This window comes from Trachinotus anak, unplaced genomic scaffold (assembly GCF_046630095.1).
Source record: "Trachinotus anak isolate AG129_WGS33_773 ecotype Australia unplaced genomic scaffold, CSIRO_AGI_Tana_v1 ptg000011l, whole genome shotgun sequence".
Classification (NCBI taxonomy): Eukaryota; Metazoa; Chordata; class Actinopteri; order Carangiformes; family Carangidae; genus Trachinotus; species Trachinotus anak.
The window spans coordinates 27344317-27364389 of record NW_027273862.1 but is presented as its reverse complement, the minus strand read 5'-3'; the positions used below and the strand labels follow the sequence as shown (position 1 = coordinate 27364389).

General features: G+C 43.1%; 1 protein-coding gene across 7 annotated transcripts in view; it reads left to right on the top strand.

Annotated features, from left to right (window-relative positions):
• nav2a (neuron navigator 2a) overlaps positions 1-20073 on the top strand; it is a 215282-nt gene that overhangs the window by 145977 nt on the left and 49232 nt on the right. For 6 of the 7 annotated variants that reach the window (XM_071489495.1, XM_071489496.1, XM_071489494.1 and 3 more), the window contains 8 exons: positions 2571-2643; positions 3570-3813; positions 4049-4105; positions 7377-7510; positions 14010-15279; positions 16979-17088; positions 17175-17283; positions 18434-18856. In XM_071489495.1, the coding sequence (XP_071345596.1) occupies positions 2571-2643; positions 3570-3813; positions 4049-4105; positions 7377-7510; positions 14010-15279; positions 16979-17088; positions 17175-17283; positions 18434-18856 (2420 nt within the window). The remainder of the gene's footprint in view (positions 1-2570; positions 2644-3569; positions 3814-4048; positions 4106-7376; positions 7511-14009; positions 15280-16978; positions 17089-17174; positions 17284-18433; positions 18857-20073) is intronic. The other variant, XM_071489497.1, reaches the window with a different exon arrangement.

The following is a 20073-nucleotide window of genomic DNA, read 5'->3' as shown; positions in this document are numbered from 1 at the left end:
TGTTGTTGTTGTTGTTGTAATAATTTGGTCATGTAATCTTGAAGGTGATGAAACAAGTAGTAATCAAGCAGGTATTATTTAAATAAAGTAACTAATAGTTTAGCAGGGGGAGGGACTCAGCGCTTATAGTCGATGCTGTAGTTAGTAATTGTTATTAAATCTGGTTGTGATACAGTTATTATCTGGTGATCTGGTGGTGGATGAAGCAAGTTACAATCTGGTTATAGCAGTAGAGTAGCAGGTGTAATTAATAGTAATGTGGTGGTGGGTTTAAATATATAAACTATAAATTTATGGTGTTGGATGTAACTAATTGTAACTGCTAGCAGTAATTAACAGTGATACAATATTAGATGTAATTATTGTTATTATGGGTGTAACTTATAGAAATTATGTATATATATATAAATAATAATAATATGCTAATGAGTTTAACTGATAAAAATTATGGTGGTCGAACTAATACTTATTACTTATTGTAATCTGAACTAATAGCAATACAGCAGTGAATGTAAATAGTAGTAATGTGGCTGGTATATGTTTGCAGTGGAAGTAAATGTAATATGATCCTATACAGACGTAGTAGTGGTTGTGAGTAACAGCAGCAGAGTTGCTGATGTAACTACAGTAAATATGTTTGTGGATGTGGGTACCACTGAAGGTGTCATGACAATGGATTTAGTAACATCAGTATAGGAGGTTACATTGGGTTTGTTTATCTGCATGAATGGATTTATACTAGCAGATTTACCTACAGTGTGAGCAGTCAGTAGACGCTGGAGTAGTTTAAGAGAGGCAGATGTAAATGAGCTTCTACTTCAGCTTCTCACCTCACAGCCGGATACTTCCCAACAGGAGAAGCACAGAGGGAGCTGTAGGTCAGGCTATATTTAGTCGCTGCATATTAAGTGTAATCATGTCATTAATCTTACGAGAGCGGGACCCTCCCGGTTGCAGCCCACACCCGGCCTCGTTTACAAAGGACGCAGTTCATATGTATTTTAGTTTAGAAACCACACAACTGGAGTATCACTGCTCTATATCTTTACTCCCCTCCCTGGGAGATTACATTTAACCTGTTAAACTCTCAAAATGGGTTTGTTGTGAGTGTATTGTTGCACACCAGCCTCAGAGTGTTGTAAATCTACTCTCTCTTGTAATAAATGTCATACTAAAGAAGATTTAGCACCTCTTTAACCTTTGTGCATACTGTAAAATGCTTTTAAATGTCCATTTCACAGTCGATATTTTAGTTAATTGCCCTGCTTACAATATCACCTTATAGCCACCACTGTATGTAATATTAGAGACAAACAGCCATGCCACATTGATATCTTTTGTGTTGTACCTGGTGTGTTTGCTCATTGAAAACAACAGTTGGTAAACTTTGATCGCACCATCATTCATCTGCAGTGACTCTGCTTGATGACTTGTTTTATGTGGTTTACTTTGTGATTACGTGGGCCAGCCAGCAGGCTCGGTGCATAATGGGTCACGTGGGCCCTAAACAAAGCCCGTCTGCCTATCAAATCCTCTCACAGTCCTGTGACAGCTCAGCAGTCTGATCAGGTTGCCAAGGCTGCTGTCATAGCAACTGAGTTGGTATAGATGGTTAGCTTCGCTGTAGCTCTACTGACGAACGTCTGCTTGGTTTGAATCCTGTTTTGACTATGTCACCATGTGGTCAATGTTACTTTCTGAGCTTCGCACAGCACGGTATGAACAGTCAGTCACATTAAAGCTTTCCTACAACTTGATGCCTCAAAAATATGATATAAAAATTTAAATGAAATATTTTTACTTACTACAAATATCAGAACATATTTGGTTGAGTTGGGAAAAATATTGATTTGTTTTGTATTTTTATATCCTACACTATTTCCATGTAATTGGTTGTAGGTGTAGCCAATTTCACACATCTGCTTTGAGCAATCCTGCAAACACTCACAATGCTACAACAACATGATGCATTTATGTGTCTGAAGTCTGGCTTACTTCACAAATCATCTTTGCACAAAGTCCTAATATTACTGAGCAGGATTCACACATTGTTCAGAAATCATGGTTACCATCAGTCAATCAGTGTGATTGTCTGTTATGTGCATCCAGATGCAGATTTGAGGCCTTAGCAGACGTATGCTTAGAACTTTCTAAGATTTTATATGTATGCTTACTGACATGAAACAAGTATTTGCAGCCAAAGGCAATCCAATAAACATACACAGATTTAGTTTTCTGTCATAACAGCCTATTTTTCACTGGTCCAACATTATCATAGGAATGAATATTGAAGGATATATGATCTGTATTCCCCAACATCTCATTCCTGTCAGTGTTGATGTCCAGCACATCTTTTTGTGAAATTTCTAACAGGTTAGTACATTTTGTGCTGCCAACTTTCCCTTCTAGATAGATCTGTAGATGTTCACTCTCAGATTCGACATTATGCTCACAGGAGAAGCGTGCAAAAGACAGACAACACGCTTCCTCACATTATACAAATATGCAAATCTGAATGGAAATGTGCAGGATGTAGTGTCTTACAGCTGTGTCTGTGACTCTCTTTCCAGATTGAGAACATTGATGCCTGCCTCAGTTTCCTGGCAGCCAAAGGAGTCAACATCCAGGGTCTGTCTGCAGAGGGTAAGCTGGACTCCTGCACTTCTGCTTTCACTGGAACAAGGGCAGCAGACCCAAACCAGGCCAGGCAGGCCCAGCCTAGCTGCTCAACTGAAGTCTTTCATGCTTAAAAAAAAAAGTGGGAGCTTGTCACAGAGGCATTTTCATTGGCAGACTCTTTCGTCAGGACTTAGGGTTACAGTACATTAAAATATGCAAGCTTGCAAGGGACTGATTATATCACACATAAAACTAATGCACCAGGAAACTAACAACACAAAATTGTTTTTAAATGTAGCCTACATAAAAAAAAAAGATTCATGTCAGACAATTTTTTTTATATTATATTACTCACTCAGGGAACCCAGGAACAATAATAGTAACTGTATTAATACTGATAGTGTTTTCATTGGGCAGAGAACAGTGAAATTCCCTGACAGCAAGAAATGCATGGGGTCAGTTTCTAGTATTTCCTTGTGACTTTCATGTTGCAGTCGAGGAACATATAATTCAGATAAATTAGAACTAAAGGCAGCCCCTGACAGCAAATTAGATTGATTCTGTGAATATGCATTTTCATCCTGAAGTCGAATAGTTACTGAAACTCTTAGTCCATTCACTAAACTGCATCAGTGTCAAATGAAGGAGCTAGTGAGTCAGGTTATGGCTTGCACGTTCTTCTGAACAATAAGTCAACAGCTCCTGTAAAGTTTAATGTGTAATTAAACTGGAAATCTGCAACAGAAAGTGGGTGAAAGTAATAACGGAATGAGTCATTATGACAACAATATATCAATAGAACATGACAGCCAGTAAAAAAGTGTTTAGCTTTAGTTTCTTAGCACAGATCAGCAGCAGCTGTCATGTAGTGAGACAGAATTTCTCTGTCTTCACATCATCAGTCTTTGAATTTTTTAATATTCCTCATCGTCCTTCTCCCTGACCTGCAGAGATTCGGAATGGTAATCTGAAAGCCATCCTCGGCCTCTTCTTCAGCTTGTCCCGCTACAAACAGCAGCAGCAGCAGGCCCAGCGGCAGAACTCCCAGCCCTCTCTCCCACCCACCGCCCAGTCCCAGAGCGCACACCCCCCACTGAGCCAGCAGAGCAGCGCCCCGGCCCAGCTTAGCCACTCTACGCATGGGACTCCTGCCCTTACAGCCCAGAAAGCAGCACAGGCCGAGATGCAGTCCAGGTGAGGCTTGCAGGCTCATTTATGGAAAGTGGAAACACAAGGAATGTGACCTTGAAACTGGGTGGATGGGTTTATCTCGGTATTCTTCATTTTCGAGCAGTTTCTGCTGTTCTAATCCATCATTTTGTCATCTCTATCCTCCTGTTCACACTTCCTGTCATTTATAACTGTAAACCTGATCTCTCTGTCTCTGTCCTCTTCCATATCCCTCTTCTCTTCTCCTCTTCTCCTCTAGGGATGGGTCTCAGAGTAAACTACTCAAGTTTTCCCTTGGTCAGAAAAAGACCTCTAGGTCAGCTTCTTCTGCATTTCTGTTTTCTTGCTCCTCCCTCTCTTCCCTCCACCTCACCTCCTGTCCCGTCCCATTCCAGGAAATAGGAAAGTAGAAATTGCCCCTAATCAAGGATAACATTTCTTTTGTTCTGCAATGAGTCTCATGTTGTTTCTTTGTCTGTGATTAAGGGCAATCTCTACTACAAGCACTATCTAATATGCATGAGTGGTAGTGTTCAGCAGATAGGGACTAAAGCTCCAGGCTCCATTTTCGGGCGGCCCTGCCTGTCTGGCAGCGCGCCTCATTTGGCAAGCCTGCTAAATGGGCTGTGAAAGACCTTTAGATAACCCTTAAGTAAGTGTGTGTACTTGTGTGTGTGTGGGGGGTTTGCTTGACAAGCACATCCCCCATATAATGTGACATTAATAATTAACACAGGAGGATTGTGTGGCTGGAATGTGTATCTATAATATGACAATGAGTCGTTGAAATTTAGCTTCAGTCTGCCTTCGCTGTGATGCCCTCAAGTCTGTTTGCGTTCACGTTTGCCTCTGCATTAGCATGCAGTGTCATATTCTGTAATGATACACCTTAAAATTGGATTTAGGATGTGGTTTTGCATGCTGCCCATCCCAGATTCTGTTTGCATTGCACCTGCCCCCACACTAGCTCCTCTCCAGAGCAATGCAATAGCCCCACCTCCTGGCTAGTGCCTGTAACAACAAGAGGTAGAGCTGGGGAGGTTGCCTGGTGCTCTCCACTCAAACTACTGCTCTGTTCTCTTGAAATGGCTCTTTTGCTTTAAAAAGTATACAGACTTCATTAAACTTACCTTCTTTTTAAATGTGCTTAAAGGTCCCATATTTTACTCTTCTCCTGTGTTTTCCTTAAGATATATTTGTGGTTTTGAGAACCAAAACCATCTCACTGTAGTTTAACATCTCCTCTCTCAGGCTTCTCTCTGGAGCTCTGGGCTCTGAGTCTGGTTGGCTCACCAACCTGTTGTGAGCTGATCAGGTAAAGCCTCTCTTCTGATTGGCTGGCTGTTTTCTGAGTGATCTAGTAAAAATATAGCAGGTAAACACTCAGAGAAACCAAATACTGTAAGGTGGGATGGTGGGTCCATATGGGCGGGGCTTGGGGCATAGCTTAGAGTGGCTTAAAGTGACTGCTTTGTGACATCACAAAGTTACAGAAGTCCTGATGGCTCATTTTAAGGCTCAGTTTCTGAATACAGGCTGTGTGCATTTCTCTGTGGACTGAGGCTTTGATACTTTCACAGTATTGATATAGAACCTAGACCTGCTTTATAATCAAAAAACACATGGAAATCTCACCTTGTAAAATATGGGACCTTTAACTTTCAGCATGTGGCAGTAAATATAACTAGTGATGGTTTTCAAAGAGATAAAAAGATTTTCAATGAAAAGCTGTTTAATTTTGGATCAGAGATAAGAAAAATCACAATTTCTAAAAATCACCAATCCTCCTCATTGTTTTTTTTAACAAATGTATAAAGTAAATTATATACAATTTATTAAATAAGTAAATTTACCACAGTATCTGAGATTATTTACATAGGAAGAAAGACATCATCTGGTATTTATTTAAAGATTTTCTACAAGTGGAGCGTGAGAAGTGAGCAGCTCATTTCACATATGCTTCAAACTGCCATCAAATTGAGCATTTGTTTCAGTAGACTGACTGGTCCTTCCATAATTGACAGTCAAATTAGCTTAGACTACTCTTGACTAAATAATATAGAAAAACTTATTACCTTGCAATGGGCAGATAAGTAATGGTCAGTCAAAGTGAATGGCGTGCCGGAAATGAGAGTTTCTATAATGTATACAAGAGCTGAAAGCGAGAGCTGTAATCTGCTTATCAGCATCCGCCTCGCAGTCCCAGGACGATGATGATGTCGCCGCTGGTGAATTAGCATTTCATTAGCAGCCTCTGTGCCGCAGCCCGGTTAGATTACAGCCAGGCTCAGAGACCTCACCAAAGATCAATTTACAATACGGAATAAAGGTGTCATAAATTTCACCAGCGGGTTATAGCCTGTCTAATCCATGCGGAGAAATAAAGGAGCAGATGTGTAATCTGAGGCTGCTGAGCTCACAGCTCTCATGGGACCTGGATCCTGTCAGACTGTCCAGCAACAACAAACATCCATGCTGCTGTGAGCTCATCTGTCTCCATTAGATTAACATAGGTGAATATGGGAAGGCAGAACTGGAGCAAACAATAGCTGAGTTTGCGTTTATGAAACTGTGAGTGGCTTCCCGTCTGAGCCACAGACTGAAGATTAACCAGGTGTAAACATTTGTCCAGGGAGCATTCATTGTTACCAGAGAGTCTAAAATAGGCAGCTGTGTGACTGTGTGGTTGGTGTAGTCATCAGTTTGAGGGAGACGCGACTTTGCAGAGGTCAAGAGAAGAACTCTCCTCTAGAAATCAATAAAGTAGGTCAAAAACAGCTTCTATGATGAATTCAGCCTGGATGTTGAGGTACATCAGTTTCCTTGTGCATCGACTCAGGTCACAAACTGAAAATTCAGTACATGGAAAACAAATTTGATAAAAATTGATGCTTATGTGGGATTATTCAATATCCCTGTCATTTTTGGCAGGCTCCTTTAAACAGATTACAAATATTAAAGACTTAATTTATGTAAAACTTTTCTTATAGTAGTGACATAGTGCTTAGACAAAGAAGGGAAAAAAGTGAATATTTTTTCTTGCTTTTTTCTTTCACACAGAAAGAAAATGAGTAGTTGCCTCTGCCTGAAACATGTAATGTGATAGTCAGCATTGTGTTTTACAGTTGGCAACACATTTGGCTATCGAGGAACACCCTTGTGCTGCCCTTTCTGTTGTTGTGAATGTTCCTTGTGAATGCAAAAAGGCAAGATGCTCTCCAAGTGCTGCTTACCTTTCCAATGTGTTCAGCCTGTTCACATGAAATGCATATTTAAACTGCAACCGTACAGTGCCTGCATGGCCCCTGTGCTCTCAGCCCTACTTAACCAGTACCCTCCTGTTTGAGTCCACAAGCTGGAGATTATATGTGTTTGTCCCAGCAGAAAGTGAACCTGGTGTTTTTCCATGCAAGATGAAGGCTTTGTACCACAGATCCTCTCCCTTAATCTCATCACCTCCACAGACTAATAAACAAACTAAATGTTGTGGCCTGTTTACGTCCCCTTTCTTTCTTTCTGTCTGTCTTTCTCTCTGTCTTCCTCTCGCCTCTCTTCTCTCTCTCTCTCTCTCTCTCTCTCTCCATCAGACTTCCCGGCCCCACAGCAAGGGTGTCCACTGCCGGCGGTGACATCCCTGCAAGGGGCTCGGTCAGTGCTGCTGGGAACAGACGCAGCCAGGGCTTCAGTGACAAGACCAAAGCCAACTCGCACCTGAACAAAGGTAGGCCTACTGTACAACCACAAACACACATGCAGACTGATGCGCTTCATTTCAGTCTGGGGTGGTTGTTAACAACCATCATGACCCTGAAATCTAATATATTAAGGTCTCATAATAGTAATTGCTGTAGTGAGTGAAGCTCTGCAGCTCTTAAAAATGTCCATGCTGCTGTGTTAAGGATCATTTTAATGTGAAATCTGAATCATTTGGGTGTTTTTTGTTATCATACTTAAAAATGCAAGTTAGCTCTGTTGCTTTGAGACTAAGAGAAAATATTAAAAACAGAAAATAATGCATAGCCCTCAGCAGGCTCTGCTGTACTGAATAATGAAGAATACACAAGCATAAAATCAAGATGCTTTCAGTGAATAATTGCTCATTGGCCTCCTTTAATGTTTACCAGGGTCGAGGTCAGCTCAGTTAATTCTGAACATACAGCAAGACTTTATATTTCACAGCATGAGGACGGACACATAACCTTTCTATTACAAACAAGCTGTTAGATGAAGGTCTTCGTCCTGACCTACTAGTCTGAGGACGTGGACAGAGAAAGATGTGATCATGACCTCCAGTCTGCGGCTGTGATGGAGCACTGAGCACAGGTGGAGAGGTCAGCTGGGGCCTGCAGGTTTAAGATTGAATGTTTCTGAGCAGAATAGAGTCACGGCTGATTTCTCTGCATATGTTTGTAGGTATTCTGGCTTCTACCTTTGACTTTTAACCAAAGAACCAGATCTTGTCTGACACAGCTGCTCATCTTTTGTACTGATGAACCTGTCCCATCCAAATCAATGAAGTGCTTTAACTCAGTCATATAACAATGTCTGTGCAGAAAATGAACAGGATTTACTTGTGGAACTGGACGCCTGCAGTAACTCTGTTAATGTTAAATGGCTAAATGCAACAACTTTATCTGAAGATGTATCATTTAAATTAAGTAGTTTACTCTCACTTGCTGTTTGAGAAAAGACCAGTTTGCTGTCACATGTTTGTATTCGAGTCAGAGCTCTACTTTCGCACAAATTCTCCTGCTGCTCTGACCCAGTTGAATTCATTCTGCTCAGTGTCACTGCTCTGCAGCGTACACACCGAGTGTGTTTGGCAGTATATTTAGTTAAACCAGTGTTGAAATAGTCTCTGTCACCACTCAGTGAGCCAAGGCTTTATATAGACTGTGTTAGTGTTCACAATCTAAACTCATTACCCAGCTTTAGACAGAGAATTCTGACCGCCCAGAGAGAGACGGGCTGAAAGAGTGAGACATAGAGAGAGAGAGAGTCTGTTGTGTTGTGTTTAAACAGTGACAAATTAACTGGGACCAACACAGTAAGGGGCACTGTGGGGCATTTTCTCTGATGTGCAGCTCCATTGGACATGGAAGAGTTTGAAGTGGACAGCTGAGATTTGTGGACATGTGTGCATACAAGTGGGTTGACAAACATGTGTATGAAAAAAATTAACACAGACTTGATGGAAGAAAATTCACCTGAATTTCCATAAAATGCTGATGAAATGCTTCTCGTCATGCTCAGGATCCGTACTGGTTAAAGAAGTGCTAGTCATGGTTGTGATAATAGAAATGAATTGAGTGGAAGTTTTGGGGGTTTTTGGGTGGATTGTGTGCCGGATTATTTCGTCACCTGTCCAGTGACTTCCTGGTTGCCATACATCCAGAATAGAGACTCCACACCTTGTGCTAAGTGAAGCTAACCAGCTGCTAACTGTAGGTTCATACAGACATGTGAGTGGTAACTGGATTGACATCAAATAAGCGTGTTTCCCCCAAAAATCTAAATGAACTACTCCTGTAATGTCAACTGTAGCATTTAATGGTTAGTTAGCTTATTACCAGGTGAGTAAACCCACAGACCAGCATTAAGCTGATGTAAAAGCCTGATCAGAGATTTAAAACATTAATTAAGTCCTAGTGTTCAGGTGTTTGTGTGTTTGGGAGCAGCAGGCCATATGATTGGCAGCAGGTAGGCGGTCGACTGGTCGACCCCCCCCCCCCTTCCATTTTGCCCCGTTGTTGACATACAGCCAAGCCCCTCCTCCCCTGCCATAGCACTGCACTACACTCCTCCTCCTCCACCTCCTGCACTCTCTGGACTGCTGGCCATGGTTTGGGACTTTTCCCTCCTCTCCTGTCCATCTTCTCCTCTCGTCTCCTTCTTTTTCTGTTCCTCCTGGACGTCTGCAGCACCCATGAGGTTTGTCACCCTGAACTTGTAGATCACCTGGAGCTCGACCTGCAGGTCCTAGTTTCAGATGAGTAACTTCATCTTTGCATTGAACATTTGAAAATATGGCAGCAGATTTAATAATTTTTACTGGTTTGTTGTTGCTGCTGTTAGAGGAGTCTGTAATTTTGATCCTGTAAAGAGAGGGGTTTTTTCCTGTAAATTGCACTGAAGTTTACTGTTTTTTGATTTTTAAAAGTAATGGGACTGTAGTGATATTAACCAACTTCTTGCTACTTTGGTGTGAAACTGATACTGATTTAGAATTTTCCTTTCTTATCAAGCTGTCATTAAATATCTGACAGTGTTTCTGTGATATAACAAAACAAAAATGCATGTTTGGGACTTATTTTCTCCACATTACGCTTGTTGTGAGACAGTGTTGCTGCAGGTTGAGATGGTTAGAGAGAGACACCTGCAGCTTCTATTGTGAGGCCAGATCTGCTCTGTGTCAATGGCTGTGACACCAGAATGGAATCACGTTACTGCACGGCTGTACAGTAAGGAAACAGACCTGAATCTTCTCCTCAGCTCTGTGTTAACATAAGGTGACAGCGTCTGGGTGTCCACCAAGTGACACAGAGCAGAGAGACAGAGAGAGCAGGGGGAACCTGTGCTTGTGTGTTTGTGCACATCTCTGTTACCCATGTATTTCTGTGTGTGTGTGTGTGTGTGTGTGTGTGTGTGTGTGTGTGTGTGTGTGTTTGTATGCCGGAGCCCTCGCTGAATGAATAGCCTTCTGATGAGCTGTAGCGTCACTGTTTGAGTGTATTCATGTGGAGAAACTTTAAAAAGTTTCAGTCTCCACACAAAAGCTGGCTGTCGCTCTCACTTTCTGGAGCACAATGACTGAGGAGAGAGCGAGAGAGACAGAGAGAGCAGGCTTCTGAAATCAGAACATGATGAGTAAGCAAAGACCTGCAGCCTCAATCTGTGTGCCAGTCTGACATAATTGGTGCAGATTTAACAAATTAAATTGTCTGTAAATGAAATAAATCTCATCAGAGAGAGCGGTTTTCCCTGTGAAAATACCGTGGATAACATGTTTTCAGTCCTGCTGCATGTGAGCGACTTGCAGGGCACTTTGAGGTCAGCAGTTTGGTAGCTGACTGAGTGACAAGGTTTAGCTTAATGTCTTGTGACCGGTGCAACTGAGAGAGACTGTTGGAGGGCTTGTGATGTCTAAACAGTGTCAGCCGACGCTACCGCTAATGCATTTATTGCTTGTTTTGGTTTGTGTGTGCAACTGTGCTCCCACAGGTCTGCAGACCCAGCAAATATATAGGGTTTTCAGTTCAGTGTTTGAAGTCGCTGAGCAGAACAAACATCCTCCTTTCTCATGCATTAGACATGCACACACACACACACAGTGTGTTGACACTTGTGTGAAATTACATGGTTTTCCTCAGTTGTACACAGGCATTAACACACAGAAACATACACACAGGCACATGAGTGTGACAATCCGTGACCAGAGCTTTTAGTCCACTTTGGCTGATTTCCTAAAATGCCTTGATGTTATCAGGACACTCTGAAAGGAGCAGGCAGCCGACAGAGGCTGAGGCAGGTTTTCATGACAGACATGAAGTGAAAGGGTGGTCTGTGAGTCTTTTCCCTATGGGTTCTCCTCCTCTGCTCTTTATTTTAATCTCTAATGACCACAGTAATTAAGCAGTTTGGTTGTAAATACAAAAATTCTTTCAACATGTTTCCTGAAGCAGACAGCTCAACCAGCACAGTGAATGAGGGGCACTGAACAGTTTCCAGGATTTGGCCCAAGGCTGAACAGGGTCATTAGGTCAGTGACCCATTGTCAGGGCATGTTCAGACAATTATTTTATTTATTTGTGAAGGAGAGTGCTTCCGCGAGTGCATTTTGTGCTGGTTTCTCAAAGTGCAGCCAGACAAAGCTAGATTCATCATGTGTGATTGTTTATGGTCAGAATATTAACAAGTATTATGTCTACCAGGTTTTTATCCATTTGATGTTGTATTTGTTTTTGTGTAGCATCAAAATGTTTTTTCTTCTCTTAGACATGGGAGCTTTTCCAGGTTCAGAAAGCACCCTGCTGTGTCTCTGCAGCTTCAAAATGAAATCTTTACTCCACCTTGTGGCCACTTCATTAAAAGTACAAATGAAAGGTTCAGCAGCAGAAAAGTCTGCACACATCTTTAATCTGCCAGTGGCATTTGTTTTATTACAAGCAGATTTGTGTTTTAAAGTGTCGAAGCTTGCCTCTGTCTCTGAGTTTATGATGCAACAGTGTCAGCGTCACTTTAGTGTCACTTCTGACCCAACACGTTGAAGATTGACCACTTTCCCTCACCCTTGGAAACCTAACTGGAGCGTGTCAGTCCTGGTCACTGGGTCCAGTCATGACAACGGTGGGCTGTCCCAGTGTCCAGGGCCTCTCCTTGTCCTGCCTTACCTCCTCTGTTCCTTACTGACCCAAAATCCAAGCTGACCCCATTCACGGGCAGCACAGACCATCCTGCTGGCCCGCATCAAAGCTTCACTCATCCCAAACCTGCAGTGCCAGTCCCCTCATTCTCTCTGCCTGCTCCATAATCACAGCAGGTTCCCCCTCTCATTCAGCCGCCTCCAATAGGAAGCCAGCTATTAGCAACCTGACCCACTTTTCCGATTGCTAACTGCTAGCACGGCTAATTGGGCCCTAATCACTTCCTAATGGCTGCATTGTTTCAGGCTGCTCCCACTAAATGCTAAACAGGGGGAGAAATGAGAGGCGGCGAGCGGGTGCCTATTTCCAATTAGAGCATGAAAGCTGCTATAAAAATGAAATAAAGAGGAGAGCCAGATGAGAAAGAGCGTAAACAGACAGGCTGAGTGTTTAATATTCCATGTAAATGCTGACTTAATTAGACCATATGAATAACATATAAATATGGACTGAATGTGGCTGGTGTGAATTAAAGCATTGTGTGAGTTATTTTTCCCATTTTCCTGTGTGGAAGAGAATGACTCTGTATGCACCATCTTCTGTCATTTTCATTTCTATTTCAGCATCAAAATCTTCTTGTCTTTACAAAGAAATTATTAAAACTTGCACTGAGGTGACACAATTCATCCTTTTTCCAATGCAAATCAATTTTAAGAATGTTCTCATTTGGCTGCCTGCCTAACAAGATACTGTCACTTCCTCGGGTTCTTGAATTAGTTTGATTTGTGTTGGGAACGGTTGTGAAAGAGCCAAAAATCCTGCACACTGTCGATCACATGCACTCACTTGTTTCAGTCCTCAGACCCTCATCAGGTAAAACTGTAGAAGTGTAAATGTAAACAGGCCGAGAGAAAAGTTTGAGATGTGTTTTGTATTTTGTCTTAAGAAAACAAGACTTTAAAGACTTTACAATTAACACAAATGAGTTAAGGGGACTTCAGTCATATGAGAAGGCACACAGCAGCAGCAGTGACTTAGAATAAATATAGGTCTGTGTGAGTGTGTGTGTTTGTGTGTGTTCACAGTGTTGGAGGGGTACGTTGCAGTGGAACTGTTATGATTCATTCCACCCAGCGCTCCCTGCACAGGCCCTCTCTCACTGGCCGTTGGTGTTTGAATATTCAAATGTTACTGGTCTGAACTCAGCGCTGCTGGTAGCAGCACTCTGCACATAGACTGACAACCTCAGCAGCTCTCAGGAGGCTCTAGTTTTCAAAGTAAGGGCAGTGACTTGCGCCAGGGATTTCAGCTGTGGGTAAGTGCTTGTTGAGATGCTGCTGAGCTCTGTTGTGTTCATCTCCAAGTTAAACTGTATTTTTATCCTGTTTATGAATCTAATTCATGAGGGACTGAGTACTTGTAACTAGATGTAACCAGACAGTGTTTCTTTTTTAAAGTAGAGGGATGCTGACCAAAAGCAGTCCATATAAGTCCAAGCCTTATAAGTGCAGCAGCACTGCTTCTTGACTTGGCCTGCTTGGCAACACTTTAAAGCACTTGAGCCTGCTCCACATTGTTTTTATAAACAGCTCGTGATGGGCTCCTCTCATTGTTAGTGCTAAGGGGTTTTTAACAGTTTTGATGGCTAGCCTGAAGGAAAGTAATGGCACATTTGGCTGTATCAACACAGGCCACCTCCAGGCCCTTATAAGGCGACTTTGTGTGGGGTCACAGACGACTCACCCTCAGCATCTGGTTTCTCTTCTCGCCCCCTGAATCCTCCCTCTGCTCCACTTTTTCTTCTCATCTGCACTTTCCTATCTCATCGTCTAATAAAATGTCTCTATTCTGGCGCAGATTCCTCAGAGGGCATGACCTCACAGCCTTCGGTGATGACTGAGCATGCTCCGTCATCTGTGGTGACCGTCAGCTCCTCCACCAGCATCCCCGCCGCTACCTCCGCCCTGATTCCTCCCTCATCTTCTTCATCGTCCTCGTCCTCCTCCTCCTCCACAGCCATCCCCCAGCCAAACAGCAACGGCAAGCCCTGGAGGAGCAAGTCTATGAGCTCCAAGCACATATCCTCTCCTTCTCCCTCCTCCACCAGCACCCCCTCGTCTGCCATGCAGTCCGTCAAGCAGGAGAAGGACACCTCCTGTAAAGCTGCTGCAGCTACTGAAGCTCCTTCTAAGGCCGTCACTCAGAAGTCAATGCTGGAGAAGCTGAAGCTCTTCAACAGCAAAGGAAGCTCCAAATCTTCCATCTCCTCCTCCAATGGAGTAGGGGCCCAGACTGACAACGCTGCCCCAGCCAGACACCTTGGAGCAGGGCAAGTGGAGAAGGCCGAAACTGGCTCCAACACCGACTTCCTGGAGGAAGATGATGGTAACGTCCGCCCAGGAATGAACGGGACCAGCAATGGTACGGCCTCCGGAGCGGCACCCTCAGCAGGTACTACTGTCTCCACAACTGCCAGCAGCCCCAAAATCGCCCTGAGGGGCATTGCGCAGCGCACTTTTAGCAGAGCTTTGACTGCCAAGAAGGGCTCAGTCAAAGGCCCCGAGAAAGACAAGGACAAGGAAAGGGGGAAGGAGAAGGAGAAAGAGAAGGAGAAAGGGAAGGAGATGGGGAAACGCATCTCGGTCCCCGACAGGACAGAGCTCAGGGGGGAGGAGCCTAAGGAGGAAGTATCACCTGTTGCTGTAGACACAGACAGCTCAAACAAAAGGATCTCTAAAATTGCCAGCTTCATTCCCAAGGGGGGCAAAGTGGCCAAAAAAGAGAGTTCCACCCCTGCACACAGCGGAATACCAAAGCCAGGAGGCAAAGCCCCGGGAGTCGGGGGGAAGGCTTCCTCAGTGAAGGAGGCGGGGGAGAGGCCTCGGAGTATGCGGTTAGGAGGGGGTCTCGCCATGCACCGTGGGCCCCTGGAGAGAGACAGGGACAGCAGACACTCCAGCTCTACCTCCAGCCTGGCCTCCACAGAGGGAAAGAGCAGCGCCGCCCCTGTGGCAGGAGGAGGCACCACGCAGAGCACAGCCAGCAACACGGTCAGCGTGCAGCTACCTCAGACTCAACAGCACCACAGCCACCCCAACATGGCCACCGTCGCACCTTTCATGTACAGGTGAGAGCACACACTCTGGGCCTAAACATTTAACTGTGCAGCACTGATTGTGTCTGTTATTCAAAATCTGACAACGTCAGCTTCAATTTCCACTTCATCAAGCACATAAATGCACTAATGACAGTAACCACAGGGAATCCATGGTCAAAAACAATGTACACACAATCATAAAATATACAAATATTGAAATACAAGACAAGACAACAGAAAACAAAAATATAAACAGATTAAGATGCAGATAAGAGAGAAAACGCCAAATAAAATACAGTACAACCCTGTCTGTGTCTCTAGCATCATGTAGCAGTTCTCGAAAGGAAGGAGGTCAGATTCCTTATGAAGTGGGTTTGTTAAAGGGAAACTCCAATTTTACACATCAAAGTCTGTTTAGAGGTCTGGGGTATTACTCCCGCATATGTGGTTTCAGAAAGCATCTAATAAACGGCTTCAAGTGATGAAACTTAAAAACCTTCAAGTTGTGCTTTCTGGCCACAAAACAGCAAGTGATTCATGAAACACTGATAAAATCAAGTCATTACACCACAGCACAGTGCATCATCGTCCTCATACAGCACATTTTCCAGAACTGCAGAGGTTGGATTTTTCAGTGACCACTACTTGAAGTTGACAAATGTTTACTGGAGTGTACTTGGTCAGTCATTTACCTGGTAACAGCTCTGGGTGAGCTGTGGACTATCTGAGCTTTTATTAACTGCAGAAGTTTGTAAGGTCATCACATATATGACACTTTGTTTTCTGAATAACCATCTGTGAACTGTTTACCAGGAATGTCACATCTGTGTTTGTTTGTGTGTGTGTGAGTGTGGAGTGTGTCGTCTTCCTGAGTGTGGATGCTGTGTGCCTCTGACCTCTGTCCTGGCCCCAGTGTGATAAGGAAGGAGGTCCCTCTGGCTCCCAATGAGTCCTTTCTCCAACAACCACTCATTAGCCTACTGACACTTCCTGCACTGCTGCCCCGCTCCCTCTGCACACTCTGACCTGTGGCTAACCACTCCACCTCCACAAAAAAACCCCGTCCTCAGTGCTCAGAAACTTCCTCCTCTGCTGTGAACCTGTCACATACCATTACCAGCAGGATTATACCACCTCCACCTGTCAGAAATTTGATCAAAAATAAAAGAAATTAGAAATTTACAATCAATGTTTTTCTCTCATCTGCCAGTGACTGATGAACTAAAAAGAAAAACACTGCTGGAAATAACAAATTAAATCCAGAGGGGTATAAATAAATAATAACCTGAAGTTTCAGGCAATATTAAGTCAGTTAAGCAGAAGTTTAGATGCTGTCATTAAGTGGGGCAGGCTGTGGTTTTGACTGGCTCACACTCACAGAGAGTGTGTACAGTAGTCACCAAGGACAAAGTCTGGGATCAGGCAAAGACCAAAGGCTGCATGTAACCACGGCATTCAAACGTCATCGCCTCAAAAAGCTACCAGCCGGCGCAGCGGCTGCACTGTATTGATTTTATCCTTCAAAGATAAACTTTACTGGCATTTGGGGCTTAGCAGGCGTTCATGTTGGATCCTGGTCACAAGACCTGAAGCACAGCAGATTTAATTCTTAATCAGGTTTATCCCTCTTTCGTGACAATTTGCTGAATATTAGGTTCCCACTAAATGCACCATAATTCAGAATCGATGATTTCACCGCTTTGATCCCTCGCACAATTTGTTTCCCCAGATCCCAAACAGACGGCGAGGGAACGGGAAACATTGAGACTGGCTCAGGAGGAAGAGGTGGAGACGTTTCCCTCACCAAGACCAGCCAGACATCCATCGAGGACCTTTCAGGTGGGTGATCACTTACAATATTGGATAAACTGTGCCTCGTCAATCCAGTGAATCTGTCTGAGACTGATTTTTATTGTCTCACTCAGGTGAAGACCCAGAGACGAGGCGGTTGCGAACTGTCAAAAACATAGCAGACCTGCGGCAAAACCTGGAGGAGACCATGTCCAGCCTGCGAGGAACTCAGGTCACACACAGGTAAAAGTGAAATAAATTCATTTTCCACCTGGTTTTAACTCTCGCTGACTGGTGGAGTGGTTGAGTTAAATAGTAATTTAACAAGCATCTTGTTGAATTATTTTTACTTCTTGAACAGATACTTTTATCAGATATCTTTATCTCATATTGTTTCATTTATATCACTGGTGGTTTTATATAATAGAATAATAGAATAAAGTGATACACAAGCCATATTATTCACTGAATAACTTCTTTCACTTGCGAGAAATAGTAAATGGAGCTTTACTGGTCATTTATCAATCATCATAATGCAGCAGTCACTTTTAAAAGTGACTTTGCTTAAGTATTTTCTGTTCACCTTGTCAAGTCAGCACTGCACATAAAGACTTGTACACAACACATTCCAGTAGAAAACAAACCTCTACTGTTTAGGGATCATCAAAGTGTAGCGCCTTACAATAGCTGCTACGGCTGAGCAGTAAACAGGTTAAATCAGGCTAACTGGTGGGGATTTGAGTCGGCGACTGAACTGCCTCATGGTCAGCAGACCGTGTCTGTCTAGGTTTACAGGTATTACCTCCTTTTCTTTTTCTTGTTGCCGTCTCATCCTTCTTTTGAGGGGTCTTTTGCTTTGATCGCGGGGCATGTCTTTCATGTCGTCTTTGATTCTGGTTTAGCTCTAATCACGTTCCCTCCTACAGAATCCTGACCTCTGCTCCGGCCTCGCGTCTCCACGCTGACCCAGCTGTCTAGATTCAGTCCAGGCTCTTTCTGGAAGCAGTTTGCCACTCATAGTTTGGCAGTTTGTTTGCCTGTATTATACTTTTATTATACTATTGTGACAATTGTAAACAATTATGGGAAATAACTTTATGTACCTATGAAACTACAGGCTGAGAGTTAATACCAAGTCATTAAGGCATATATAGAAGTGATTAAACAGTTCCACATGTGCCTCCTGGTTTGCTCAGTTTATCCTCTCCGCAGTGTCATGACTTTTCCCACAACTGTAAATGAAGTGGTTTTAAATTAAACCTCATGTAGATGTAATTGTTGTGTAATTGATGGCTGGTTCCACTCTTGTTTTCTGGTTTTTGTTTACATGTGAATCACAGCCTGTGGCTCTAATCTCCCCTCCCTCTCTGTGTCTCCTCCTCTACCTGCTCAGCACCTTGGAAACCACCTTCGACGGCAGCGTCACCACTGACATCAGCGGCGGCGGCGGAAGCAGCGGTGGCACCAACAACAGTGGCGGGAGTCGGAGCATCCTCAGCCTCACTTCTACCCGTCCCTCCCTGTCGTCATGGCGACTGGGCCAGTCCAGCCCTCGTCTGCAGGCGGGCGATGCTCCCTCTATGGGAAATGGCTACGGTGGCCGGGTGGTCGGTGGCCAGGGAGGACGCTACGTGTACCCCGGGCACCTCCGGAGACAGCTGGCCGGCAGGGGAGGAGCCCTGTGTAGCGTGGACCTCGGAGACAGAGCCGGCGAGGATATGGACCTGGACGGCATCGCCATGGAGGTCACCGGATACATGAGTGACGGAGACGTGCTGAGCAAGAACGCTGCGCGCACTGATGATGTCACCAGCGGGTAAGTGGATGACACTGATGCACATTTTTTTTAATCCTTTCAATCAATTAAATCGGTGGAAAATTGCTTGACATCACGTTTGGTCATTTATCAAACATAAATAGCAAACATCTGCTGGGTCCAGTTTACGACTTCCCTCTGTGTTTTATTAAAATACTTTTTATCAACATAAACCTTTGAGAGGCAATTTACACTGTTTTCTGATTTTATAGATGAATGATTCACTCTGAAAAATATTATTGGATTAATTGATAATGAAAATGATTATTTTTCAAGATAATAAGTTGCTAACCTGATCCACTGTGTCTGAGTAGGCCAGTTAACACAGCACCTGATTCTGTGTGTTCAGTCATGGGAAATCTGCAAATTGACATTCATATATATAATTTTGGCCAGTAATCCAAATACTGAAATCCTTGTTTGTACTACTATGTGTGCTAATACAAGAAAACTACAAAAATAATAGTAACTTTATTCATATAGCACCATTAAAAGCAAAGTTTGCAAAGTGCTTTGACAACAGAACAAAAGCAAAAAAAGATATGAAGCTCAGGAGGCAATACACAACAATATAACAACAGAGATATGCACAGAAAAGCAAACAAAAGCAGGACAAGAATGAGTTAAAGAGAAAAGACAAATACAATACACAATACACAATACAATATACTTCAGTATAACTAAAAGCAATTAGAGAGAGTAGATAAAGTAAAAAAACAATAAAAACAATCACAAACAAAAGGCAATTGAACTATGTGAGACAGCATCAGCTTTCTTTCTTTACATATAATTTTTTATTATCCTGAAGGGTCATAAAAAATGTTAATTCTAAATGTACTTTGTGCCACTATTATAGTCATATTGTTTATGATTATATTTTTCTGGTTGAAATATAGTTGATGATAACATTACAACAAACTGAGTATGAATTATTACCTAACAAAAAAGAAATGAAGAACAAGAACAATACCTTAACACTGTAATTATGTGATTCATGTGACCCTATTGGCTGTGAGTTTCTCTGGGCAGGCCAACCAGAAGAGGGCAGTAGTGTTACTGCAATCCAAGCGAGGGATGATACTCCACAGTCTGATGATACTCCTCAGCAGCATAAGCAACATTTATTCTGTATAGCTCAGATCCCACAAGTATCCCATCTCTCAGTCTGCAGTGGCAGAGACACTGATATGGTGATAACCTGCTTATTTGCACTCTCA